The 13,096-nt window shown below is 40.3% G+C and overlaps 1 protein-coding gene across 1 annotated transcript; it reads right to left on the minus strand.

The window, feature by feature from the left end:
* Positions 1-2,193: 2,193 nt before the first annotated feature.
* si:dkey-261e22.4 (overexpressed in colon carcinoma 1 protein homolog) lies at positions 2,194-10,837 on the minus strand. The gene is made up of 5 exons (XM_036575519.1): positions 10,798-10,837; positions 7,040-7,064; positions 5,183-5,298; positions 3,780-3,819; positions 2,194-2,956 (listed from the first exon to the last, which is right to left on the minus strand). The coding sequence occupies exons 1-4, from the start codon at positions 10,835-10,837 to the stop codon at positions 3,815-3,817; spliced, it is 186 nt and encodes a 61-aa protein (XP_036431412.1). The 3' UTR covers positions 2,194-2,956; positions 3,780-3,814.
* Between the last annotated feature and the right edge of the window lie 2,259 nt (positions 10,838-13,096).

The following is a 13,096-nucleotide window of genomic DNA, read 5'->3' on the forward strand; positions in this document are numbered from 1 at the left end:
CTTAATGTCCATTTTTATAGATAACAGTATGCCACGGCATCAGAAACCACACAAGCAAGTCTATTTGATATTGCTTAATGACTCCATGCAGTTTATGGCAAGTATGTGACAATTTAGGCATGCACTTTGCACAATGCTAACACGGTAGCATCCATTAGTTGTTAGCTACATTAGCCATGTAGCTCCAGTGTAAAACTAAAGAAGCAAACTTCAGACACCAAACATGTCTTGGCTGATCATCTACAGTTGTGGTAGGGTGAAAGTTGTGTACAATTGATTTTGGGGCAACTGGTGCTCTAAGGGCACAGAGTAGTAGTGCCCACCTCAGCCCAGTAAAATTGCTGGACACTCGATGAACAGCTTGATTTTTTTACCAAATTCATCAGACAGGTAGCTATGTTTACAATGCAGTGTAGGTAGACAGATATAGAACCAAGGCTGCATCCAGAAACTTTTGCTACTGCACTTGTTCTCCCCCTCCATTCCTAAGGCTCCTATCCTACCCCAGAAGACTGTTGAGGAATTGAGAGAAAGAGGAGTACTGAGGGAAATGAACAACTGATCCACTTCGTCATCATATCGAAGTCTACCACAATGTCCTCTTGAAAGCACACCCTTAATACTCCTGCAAGCCAATCGCATTAACTCCACAGAGCCAGACTACATTTGTGCTTGGCCTTCTGCTGCATGTTTTTGATTTTATTTGAAATCAAAAACAAAACACACAAGATACTGAGATCCTAGGTAGCGTATACTTATGTATCCTCTGTTGGAAGCTGATTCAGCAGCTTTTTGGAGCAGCTTTTCTTGTCTCCTCCAGTACTGGGACAGCTGGTAAGATGGGGTCATGAAATCAGTTACTGGGACACAGGGAGGAGGAGGATTGAAAGGAAAAACAGTAACATTTATGGGTTTTGGACGCAGCCCTAATCTTCTCAGTTATTGTGTTGCAGTGCTGCCAAGTGCCTAAACCAGTGCACCTTTATCAAACAATTGATCCCTACGTTGAGTGAGTTTACATGCACTAAGTAATCCGATCATAATAGGGTTTCTGCAGTTTTTTGATTATTCAAATGGTCACGTAAACAGTATACTCTGATTTCTTAGATTGCAGTAAGGTCTAGAAATCTGATTAGGAAATCCGATAAAGAGAGCTAGATTTTAGCTCAGTTTCTCAGTGTGTGTGTACTCTTACTTTGATTTCTTTTGGATTTCTCAGTCTGAACATGTGCTATAACAGACCGCAGTACCAGAAATAAGCAAGCAGCGTTGCCACAAGATGGCAGCAAGATACTTTTGGAGCGATGCTGAAACCAATTACATGCTTGACGAAACAAAGGATTTAAATATTCTTCATCATTTAGATGATGTATGTTCATATTTTCAGGTAAAGTGGTGTGATGTTTTCAATAAAAAAGCCACGGCATGAAGTTTGAGTTTTACATTATGTTTGTGTCACATCTTCTTCTGTGAGTTTATTGGCTGGTTGACAAGCAGAAATCAGATTATTGCCTGAATCATACAGAGCCAGAGTTCAGAATTATCTGATTACTCAGGTGCACGTAAACGTGTTGATCGGATTACTGATAACATCTGATTTTCTGCAGTTATCGGATTATTGAGTGCATGTAAATGCATGCAAACTCACTGAGAGTAATCTGAACCAATCAAACCCATTAAAAAAAATGAACCTATCCAAAGATAGATGGATAGAAAGAAGCAGTGTAAACTTCAAATGAAATACTAACATATGAAAATGGTTGGATTCAAAACATTTAGTCTAGGAATGGAATGAATTTTTCACCTGGACAAGCAACCAAAAAATCAAACAATCCAGGGAAATCCTGTACAGGAGGCAACACTACTGAGCAGAAAAGGAGAAGAGCCGTCTTAAATCAGACAGAAGTACAGATGGCATTTGGCGACTCTTTGTAGAAAACCCATGATTCCACTGTACACTCTGTACCTTGAACCCCATCACCCCTCAGCTCTCTCTCTCTCTCTCTCTCTCTTTCTACTCCCACCTTCTACTTTTCTCACTCTCAGACACATGCACCCAATGTCAAGAATTCTGCGAGGGAGGGTTCTGAGTGTTCTTGGTGACCTGAAGTGTGTCAGCTGTGTGCTAGTTACAGAGTTTATGTTCTTCCCTGAAGAAGGCTGTGGCAGTAAAAACATCCTATATCACACTAGACAAGCTGTGGCAGGCAGTGGATGATAGCTGGAGTTCTTAAGGACTGAATTAGATACAGAAAAAGTCAAAGTCAAGGCAGAACATCCAATAAGTTCACGGTTAGGGTTGGAATCTCCCAATTGCTTGAAATTTCATTATTCCTCATGTGTGTGGTCAGTCACATCTGATTAAAGTCCTGAGAAAGTGTTGGTAGGCCTTTCCATGCAGATCTGGGAGCAGTTTTGCACTTTGCCACTGTTGAGACAAAACCTCACATCTCAGAAAAGATAACTTTATAGGAGAAGGAAAAAACACATTCTTAACTGTTATGTACGGTAATATAAAGAGACTTCAAGTATTTTTGACCATTTCTTTTGCCCATTCGTCAAAAAATGTTCACCCACTGTAAAGGGCAGCTGGCATTTTCAAATGGTGTATAAAAAAGAAAAGACAAAAGGAAAGAGTCATGAGGTTTCAATAGTGACAACTTGTTACTACAGAACTGCTCTCAGATACGTAACAGTTTACATTTCTGCATGGCTGGTCTTAGGTCAGTGTAAAAGGGCAGTTAGGACCGAACTGAACAAGTTGAACAGCCTGGCTCCTCTTCTGCAGTGCTGCTATCTCGGCCCTGTGACCTCACCTGGCCTATCTTATGTCAGTCCCCTGAGAAGGGAGAAATGATTGGTTCGCTGTTGATTGTTTCCTGTTCAATCAGCGAAAGCTTTTTTCTGCTGATATGGTGAGACAGCACAGCTGAGTCTGACGTCCCTTTGAACAGACCTGTGAACATGTGTAAAAATAACACATTAAGATATAAAGGCTGGTTGATGCAAGAGTGTACTGCTGTTTATTTACACTGCCCGTCAAACGTCTGGGGACACCTTGTCTTCTTGTGAAACTTTCCAAGTAACATTTTCACTCTTTTCACTCAATATTTTCAATTAATAAAATGAAAAAACATATTTCCTGTAACTCCGCAATCAGGTTAATTAGGACACTGTTGGCTCTCTGTGCGTGAAATATTGTGACTCTGTGTTGAGCTGCTAGTGAACAATGAGTGGTGAAAGGGGAGGGGTGAGGACCCCCTGCTGTGAAAACAGTTCACACCTCTATACAAACACAGCCGTGCTGAGATACTTGTATAAATGTTGATTTGCTTGCACACCGATAAAGATGAAAATTTAGTTCATTTCCAGTTTTGTAAATCATATCCATCCATATTTTTCCATCAATGTTACTGAAGAATTCTAATCACTGGATATAATCTTTCACCCCAAAGGTGGTTTAAATAGCTCAAGACATTGATATCACAACAAGCGGACAAAATGGGTGGGCTTTGGCACGATCACCCAAAATAGGGCTTTTTCAGTGCAGTTATTCTGTTATTAGGTTCAGTTCTTTTGAGAACGACAGCAAGATCTGTTTAATATTAAATTGTAATAAAAAAGGAAGCATGCTCATTTGATGGTCAGTGTATAATCACCAAACGCATATGGTACAGGTCACAGTTTTGTCAGGCAGGTGAAAATATTTGTGTTGTATTCATGAACTGCCTTGTACTTTGTATCATCTGTGGGTTTAAAAAAGGTTGAGTTGAACTAACCTGCACATGTGCTGCAGCCAGCAATCGAGTCATCGTTAATCTGTTGAGAGAAATACATTCATTATGCCTCTGCTTAGCAATTTCTTATCTCCCTATGGAAAGAGACTTCTGTAATTAACATATGACAGAACAACAGGGCAGACATGCCCTGCACACACACGAGCATAATACATAATTGCACATTATGTTCATATCTCAGATTTAATAAATACATGAATATGTATGCCTGTGAATTACTAGTGCAAAATATTTGGTGCCGTCAATCATTTTTGCCAGAGTATTGCAATCTTTTGTGACAACTTGTTTGTTACAGTTTTTTACACATCACACTGTTAGGGATGAGTGGTTGACTCTTTTTGTTGGGTTTAAATCTAAAAAACAGTTCAATTCAATTCCACCAATTGTTTTCAACAATTATGATCACAACAGGTGAGTTCATAACAAGGTTACAGCACCTGTTAAACAAGCTACTCAATACTCAGTAAATGCAAATCTACTCAATACTCAGTAAATGCAAATCTACTCAATACTCAGTAAATGCATATCTAACAAGAAAAACCTAAACTGGAAATATAATGTCATACATTTTTATCATTTAAAAAGACTTAATTTAAGAGTTAAATGGCACACTTGTGCAATTAGTGTAATAATATAATGAGAGTCAATGTCACTGGATATCATGGCAGTGTAAGATCAAATCATTATATCACACAAGCCTAAACACTGAACTTGAATGGTACAACACTGACTATCACAAAGGTTTGTAAAAGAGTACCTTTGAAGCTCCAGTATAAAATGTTTTAATGTCTTTTTTTTTACTCAGTTGTCTCTCCAATTTAGTCATGACCAACTCCACCTGCTTGTTAGGTCTCCCCCTAGCATGTGCTTTCTCTGAGACACGTTGCTAGCCGTTGATAACACATCACTGAAAAGCTCAGTGTTTGCAGAGGACATCGTGCTGAGTTATCAGGAAAGAGGGATGAAGGGCCATAGCACTCAGAGAGAGCGAGGCCAACTATGCTCTCTTGGACTCCCGGCAACGGATGGATGTAGCATCTCTAGGGATCGAATTTGCAATCTCGCAATGATAGGGCCAATGTTTAGATAGTTGCACCACTTGGGAGCCAACTGTTTTAATGACTTAACCCTGATGTCGTCAGAGAGTGTGGGCTCTAGACTGTCTTGGATGGCCTACACAACTGGTTTCCATCCCTGGTCCCGGTGTGCATCGCCCTGGAGGGTAAATGTAGTCTAGGACCAAGTGGTGGAACAACAATCTTACACGATAATCAATTAAACTATAATAAAAAAGAGCTCCAGGTTTCTTTGTTACAGTCTAGAGGAAATAGTGATTATGGTCCAACGGTTCTCCATGTTGTAGTACGAACAGGTAGAAATCTGACCTTTATGTGTGGACGGGGTTTGGACTGTTGTCACGCTGCTGAGGTCAGTAGGTAAGCCCACATACACTCCTCCATAGTTCTTCCTCTTCTCATCCTCTGGAGGAGGCTCCTCAGTCCTAAAGAACAAGAGACAAGGTTGATGCATCAACTGCATGATGGAGAAAGCACTGTGTAGTCCTTCAAAGCCAGCAGGTTCATTTAAAGCCAAAATGAAAAATGTAATAATTGCTACATCTGCTGTATTCCTGGTTACTGGGATCCTACTGTGGTGTTGCAGTAGTCTCTAGAGTGAGAATGTCTGGTTTTCAGACTAGAAAAACCTCCTTCTGATAGTGTATCCTGAAAATATGACTGCTTTAGGGTGGGTTTTTGGGGACAGCTGGTGAATGCAGAAGGAACACAGATAGCTAACGTTACTGCTAACGAGCTGAATTTCTTATTGGAACTATATAATTATGGTTATTGTCTTCAGATTATCAGTGGAGAAAATGGATTGATCAAACGACAGAAACGACTCGTCAGATGACGAGGGCTGTCTCGATACCTCACCAAACCAAGTTTGGCTTGGTTTAGCTGAAAAGGTAAAAAAAACTCTTATCCTGGGCTGAAAACAGATAAAAATCACTCTTTATGATTTTGCATGAGTTTGACGACAGAGGTAGGAGTTACACTAATGCTATCTTGGTTGTATTTATTAGCGTATAGCTCACTGGCTAAGCTAGCAGTCATGACTGGATGACACCACAGGGATTGCCAATGATAGTATTATCTATGTGTGGAATGCACGCTAAGCATTCTAGTGAGAGAACATCAGAGGAGTGGACTCAAGTCATATGACTTGGACTCGAGTCACAAATTTGATGACTTTAGTTAAAAAAAAACAAAAAAAAACAAGCAAGACTTGGGACTCGACTTTGACTTCAACACCAGTGTCTCGGACTCTGACTTCAGCCTCGTGACTCGGAAAGACTTGATACTCAAAGTGGAGGAAATGTAGAGAAGCATCTGATTGCAGATGGGACTCCACAAAATTGATGATTTTTCATGTAAATGAATTTGTTTTCTGCCACAAACTGAATAAAAGCAATGTTTTCTTTAATTTCTGTCGCTGTGCTTGTGCTTGGTTTATTTTATGTCAGAAAACAAGCAAAGCATCCAAGTTCTGTTGGAACACTGAGAATTCTGTCAAGGCAATGAGGCTGAGGGATACCGAGTTCCAGAATACTACATAACTTGACAAATAGCATATTAATGGATGGAATGCCTCTTTAAATAATGTCTGCTGGACAAATGCTAAGAAGAACTTTTCCTCAGCTGATGATAACAGCTGTTGCTGAGGTCAAGCAGTGCTTGATTTGATAGAACTTGTTTTGAAAGTCACTTGGCTGAAGGCTGCAACCCTCCCACAGAGAGCCGTGATTGGCTGTTGTCTGGTGTATGGGCGATCACTGGTTGAGAGCGCGGCCACTGATGAGTGCTGCATGTCACACACTCTAAGGGCCTCATCAAGGCTGGAGACAAGCGAGATGATTGGTGCGTGTGTGTATGTGTGTGTGGGGCTTATTCTAGGAACTGTTTGGAAAATAACAGCCTGGACCATATCCCCTACTGTTTCCAGCGCCAGTGCGGGTGTTGATTGACAAGCCATTCCAGGTACCCAGAGGAGTCACACTGACTGAGCTTCTAGAAACTTCTCACTCCTCCAGTGCTGCCTTTCTTTATGTTCTCTGACGATGCTGAGGGTGGACTGATGACCAAATCAAAGTAACTTCATAAAGATGACATCTACCTCCTGCAGTGTGAGGAGCTGTAGCTAGCAAGTGCCTGGAGTTTGATTCAAGTTTAACTTCTACTCACTCGTCTTTGGCAGCCTCAGGCGGACCTGTGGAGAGATCAAATCAAACATTACATCATTTTTATGGCCCAAACCAAATCATCTCAGAGGGCATATGCTAAAAGCAGGTTTTGGAGGATATGACATGGCTATCAGATGACATCACTCAGTGCTTCTAGACGCTGTTGGAATTACAAAGGGACGGGTAGGGCCAGACAATTTGGGGAAAATATCCAATATTAGGACCAAAATTTAAATAGCAACTTTGTTCTTTTTTGCTAAGAAGACCAGCATATCCTCTTTTTGTAGTTTGAGGCTTGAACGCTTTCCATAGTGCACCAAACTGCCAGTTATTTGTGGCTGTGTTATCATGTACACAGCACATGTCTGTTCGCTTTACAATGGGTCTAACTCATCTACAGGCATAAGCTCTGTTATTAAATTTCCCCTCTTTAACTTAAGACAACTTTGTTGATAATGCAGACTATAATTAAAATTGCAGCTCTTGCAAAATGAAGAACGCACTCCTTTAAATTGTGGTAGCATATATATACACACACACACACACACACACACACACACACACACACACACACACACACACACACCGATCAGGCATAACATTATGACTACCACCTTGTTTCTACGCTCATTGTCCATTTTATCAGCTCCACTTTCTATATAGGTGCACTTTGTAGTTCTACAATTACAGACTGTAGTCCATCTGGTGGTGGTGTGTTAGTGTGTGTTGCGCTGGTCTGAGTGGATCAGACACAGCAGTGCCGCTGGAGTTTTTAAACCACCACGTCAGTGTTACTGCAGTGCTGAGAATGATCAACCTCCCAAATAGTACCTGCTCTGTGAGGGTCCATGGGGGTCCTGACCACTGAAGAACAGGGTGAAAGGGGGCTAACAAAGTATGCAGAGAAACAGATGGACTACAGTCAGTAATTGTAGAACTACAAAGTGCACCTATATAGTAAGTGGAGCTGATAAAATGGACAATGAGCGTAGAAACAAGGAGGTGGTCATAATGTTATGTGCCTGATCGGTGTGTGTGTTTATATATATATATATCGAGCTATACATGCTCGATTTTGTCAGAGGTATCAATAATTTTGTCAGAGGCATCAGGTCAGGTTTTGTGGGGGGCTTTCGGACCACATCATACATCTTTACGTATTATGTACGTATGCTTTATGTGTAAACACAGCTTTAAAAAAAAAGATCTGGTTCAATGTTTAGGTGTCAAATACAAAATCAACAATATACTGATGAAGATACAGTGACTATAGAAGATAATTCACTTATATCCTCAGGACACACTTCCTTCACCAAGTTTTGACTGAGTTCTCTTTGAATACTCTTTCAACACGCTCACAATCATCAGATTCATCTGTTACATCTGTTCGGGGAGTCCAAAATGTTTTTCCGCATGTTGCATGCAATTAAATGTTTCCACCAGAGAGGTCTCCAAAATCCCCAAAACTTACATAGTGCAGCTTTAAAGAAATGAAACGTGATCTAAAATACAATATAATATACTGTAAGAGCATATGATACGACACGGTTGGCAACCGTGATGGGAACTGTTGTCGGGCAGATTTGGAGCCAGCGGAGAGATCACACACCCTGCCAGTCCACATTATATCAACCTAACGATGAGTCATCATACAGCCTGTGTGTGTGTGTGTTTTCAGTGGACACTAGAGGTTACTAAAGGTTACTGCAGCTCCTTGCTATTGAGTATTGTCTACACTTGTTAAAATATATTACTAATGAGCACACTTTACTGACTCAGTGCTAGCGAGAGTTACTGGAATCCTCCTATTCAGGTTTGAAGGGGAATTCCACATTTTTTCCAAAATTTCTATACAATTTTCTCATTGAAAACAGAGTCAAAAGTGGTTTGATGTGAAATGATTCATTGTGGAGAAACTTACCGACTCAGATTTTTTTTACAGTGCTCATCCCAACAGCTCTCTGACTGTGTGTAAACATTATAGAAACTGAACAGACCAACCACCCTTAACATAGCAAACCTGGAAAAGTGGCTTAATATTTCACTGTGCTGTTTCTTTTCCAACTTTCTGTGTTCTAATCTCAATTGCTGCTCGCTACAGCATTTTACAGTGATTCACAATGATCAGCCAGTTTTGCCAAGTCTTAGAATGCCTAAGAAATGTCTTAGATTCAAATTTATAAAATCAAGAGATGATGTTGTTCGGATGTTGGATTATTTTCTTGCTGACAAGCAGTTTGCAGCACCATATGCTGTGTGCTAATAGAGAGTGTGGGGGTTGTTAGGCTGGGTAATTGGCCACATGGTGAGGTAAACACATTCACTGCTGTGAACTTTGTGGGTTTAGCTGAACCTGAAGACTTGTGGGTGTGCCTAAACAAGAATAAAAAAGAATAGTGTAGACGATACACATGCATGAATGATAGCATGGTCATATATATATATATATATATATATATATATATACATATATACACACATAAGCTGTAAAAAATAAGGAATGTTAAATGTGTTCAGAATAATGAAAGGGGCTGTAGATGATTCTATAATAACAGACAAAGGTTTATAACAAAATTAATGAAAGTATAATAAAATTAACATCCAGAATGAATTTGAAAAGTGGTGAGCAGATCTCAAGCTGGATAACCTATCAAGGAATTACTATAAACAGACAAGTACAGTATATATTCTACTATTTAATAACGTTTTACTGATTTAGTGAAAATAAGTTACACATCCTCTACAGAGAACACACTTCTGCACAAAATTGACTTGTGACAAAACACATAAATGTGGCCTGTGCAAAAGTTGTGGCACATTTTATATTTATGTTTTACTTTTTCCAATATGCTCAACAGCAAAAAACAAAATTTAAATTGTGCACTAAAATTTGCAGAAAAAATCCCACATTTAAGTGTGTTCTCTGTAGAGGATGTGTTAACTTATTTTCACTTAGAAAATCAATAATAATTGTAATTCGAGTGAGGGCATTTAAACTTTTGCATGCGGCTGTACATACAGGCTATAGTCCCATATGAATACACAGGTCTAAAAGAGTCTGTAGAAACGAGCCATGCAGTTTTATTTCTTTTCATATGTCAAGTCTCATCCCATGGCAGCTGTCAACTATTACCAACAGTAAACACTTTCATAAATAAATAGAAACTTTTTTTTAATTCTCCACAACATGTTGGAAATAGACAGTGAACACTGACAGTGAGAGTCTATTAGTGAGCATGTGATATACAAAGAACAGCGTGCATATTGATTCAGACTCATTTGTGCTTTATATGTTGTGTTTTGTGTGCGTGCAGAGTGTGAGCGTGTCGCTGGATGAGTCATACTGAAGCACAGCTCAGACTGCTGTCAAACTCTTCTAGAGCGGCCAAGCTGCTGGTCAACACACACACACAAACACTGGCACAAATGAAACGTCACATGCATGACATCATCTAACTGCTCTGACTGGATCTCTCTACAGTAGTTATCCACACAGAGATCACTACGCTAGATTAAGTCAACAGACAAAGGTGTCAATCAGTAGACCAGTTACAGCAGCTCCTACTTAAAACGATTCGAGTCAATGAGATTCGTCGAGGCTCGTCGAGTGTGTGATCATTCATGAATAAAATCCACCCCTCACAAAAGTCACTACAGCTGCATGGAGACCCCCATTCATAAAACAAGCCCACAAAACAGCATGAGGCACATGCTGCAGAGCATGCACACACACATACAAAGCCAGAAAGGTTCACTCACCTCCAGCCGTGCTGGTTGCTGTGGAATTCCCACAGCCCATCCCGCAGAACACACAGTGTGAAGGAGTGCAAAGATTTGAAAAAAAAATGGGAGAGAGACAGAGGACTAAAAGGGATGGGGAGAGAGAGGACAAAAGAGATGCTCAGAAAGAGAGAAGAGATAGAGAGCTGGGGATGTGTGGAGAAGAAAAAAAGCTGATGATAAGGAAAGAGCCTGTGTGTGTTGTGTGTGTGTGTGAGAGAGAGAGAGAGAGAGAGAGAGAGAGAGAGAGAGAGCAAGCAGAGGGAGGAGAAAGGGAGGGGATAGGGATGTAGGTGGAAGGAAAGAGGTATTCCTCCACCCTGGCAAGGTTGCCCGGGTAACAGAGAGTCAGCATGTGTGTATGTATATATGTGTGTGTGTGTTTGAGGTTTTCGCTATAATGTCGCTTACTTTGAGAGAGAGAGAGAGAGAGAGAGAGAGAGAGAGAGAGAGAGAGAGAGAGAGAGAGAGAGAGAGAGAGAGAGAGAGAGAGAGAGAGTGTGAGAGAGAGAGAGAGAGAGAGAGAGAGAGAGAGAGAGAGAGAGAGAGAGAGAGAGAGTTTAGAAAAGAGCTCAGAGCCTTTTAAAATGAAGTTTGGCTTCTCTGAACAGATTAATTACACTGACGATGTAGTTGTAGCTGAAACAGTTACGAGAAAAAGTATCTAGCAGGAGCTTCATTACGAGAAACAAGAAACTGAGTTTTCCCATCTGTTCCTCTCCCTAAATAACAAACAGTAAACAAGACAAAAAAAGTAAAAAGAAAAACAAACAGTAATCAGTGCTGATGACACACAGGCCTGAGATGAACTTGAATCTCCCAGATGAAAATGTCTCAATGAAAGATTCAACATCAAACCCTGCTGGGAAGATTTCAGTCAGATGCTCACACTCATTTTTCTACAGTGTCAGTCATATGCAAAATTTTAGGCACTCCGGACCAAATGGCATGTTCTGTTGATTTTCTAAGTGAAGACAAGTGAACGCATCCTTGACAGAGAGCACACTTCTGCAAATTTTAATACACAATTACTGTTTATTTACAGAATCTAATTGTCACAATCAGATAAACAGCTCTTAAAGGGGGAATTCCACCATCGTTAAGATGTAAACAGCGTCATTCAGAGTGGTTTCATGTGAAATACTTGGCAAGTCAGAATTGTTCACAGTGGTGGTGATAGGAACCAGACGTCTGAAGAGTTCAATGTCTTTAAAAGCTTCCTCACAGAGAGTTATAACATGAAATGGTTATGAATACACTTCCTGATGCCTGAGACACTGTTCCGTGATGGCTTTAGGGTAAGCTTTCATTCTTGAATATATTTTTAAAACCCATTCATGGCGGAGATGTAGATGCAGGACATTGTATGGCAAAATAATCCCCAAAAACTTTTTATTTTTTCAGATTTACCACTATTTTATCATCATAAACATCACATAAAACTCTGAAGACACATGTAGGTTCAGTGGTCATTCTAGATGATGAATGAAATGGGTACATTTGTGTTGTAGGCATTGTGACCCCTGGGTTCTATCACCACTACTGTAAAGAAATCTGAAACAGTAAGCCTGGTCCTGGAGGTCTACCTTCTTGCACAGTCTAGTTCCAACCAAAATCTGCCACACCTGCTCCAGCTAATCAAAACGTGATTGGCTGGATCAGGTGTGTTAGTGTTAAATAAGGGGGTGGGGCAGCTGAATACATAGGTTGAAACCAAACTCTGCAGGAAAGTAGATCTCCAGGAGGAGGGTTGGTGACTACTGCTCTACAATGATCTGTTTTGCATCAGACCACTCTGAATTACTTTGTTTTTAAATACTAACATTGTGCAGAAATTTTGATAATGGCTGGATTTAAAGTTTTGAAGCCTTTAAAAGCTTTAAAGCTTTCGTCTTTGAGAGATCAAATTAAAAATCAAGCTCCACTCTTGCTTCGGATCTGGTTTTCCTGCAAAGCCAGGACACTTTTGTTCTTAACATATCTAAAAGTAAGTCCATGTGCACACTCACACAGGCAGTAAATATCTCGGTATCTATGCTCTCAGCTCAACTGCTAAAACATTGTGATGTAGAGCACTGATCTCTAATCAGCATTTGCCATGTCCACCCTAATTAACACAACTGTCTGAACATGGTGATCTGTCTCAGGAGCTGATCCTAGGACAGCATTCAGGCTCTTGAGGACTTTATACATATGTACCCTGTTTCCTCCTTGTTCACAATCATGAGTAACGCACAGCTGCACCAGCAGCTGCTGCACCTGCTCACATAGGCTCAGA

Source organism: Colossoma macropomum, unplaced genomic scaffold (genome assembly GCF_904425465.1).
Source record: "Colossoma macropomum unplaced genomic scaffold, Colossoma_macropomum, whole genome shotgun sequence".
In the NCBI taxonomy this organism is placed as follows: Eukaryota; Metazoa; Chordata; class Actinopteri; order Characiformes; family Serrasalmidae; genus Colossoma; species Colossoma macropomum.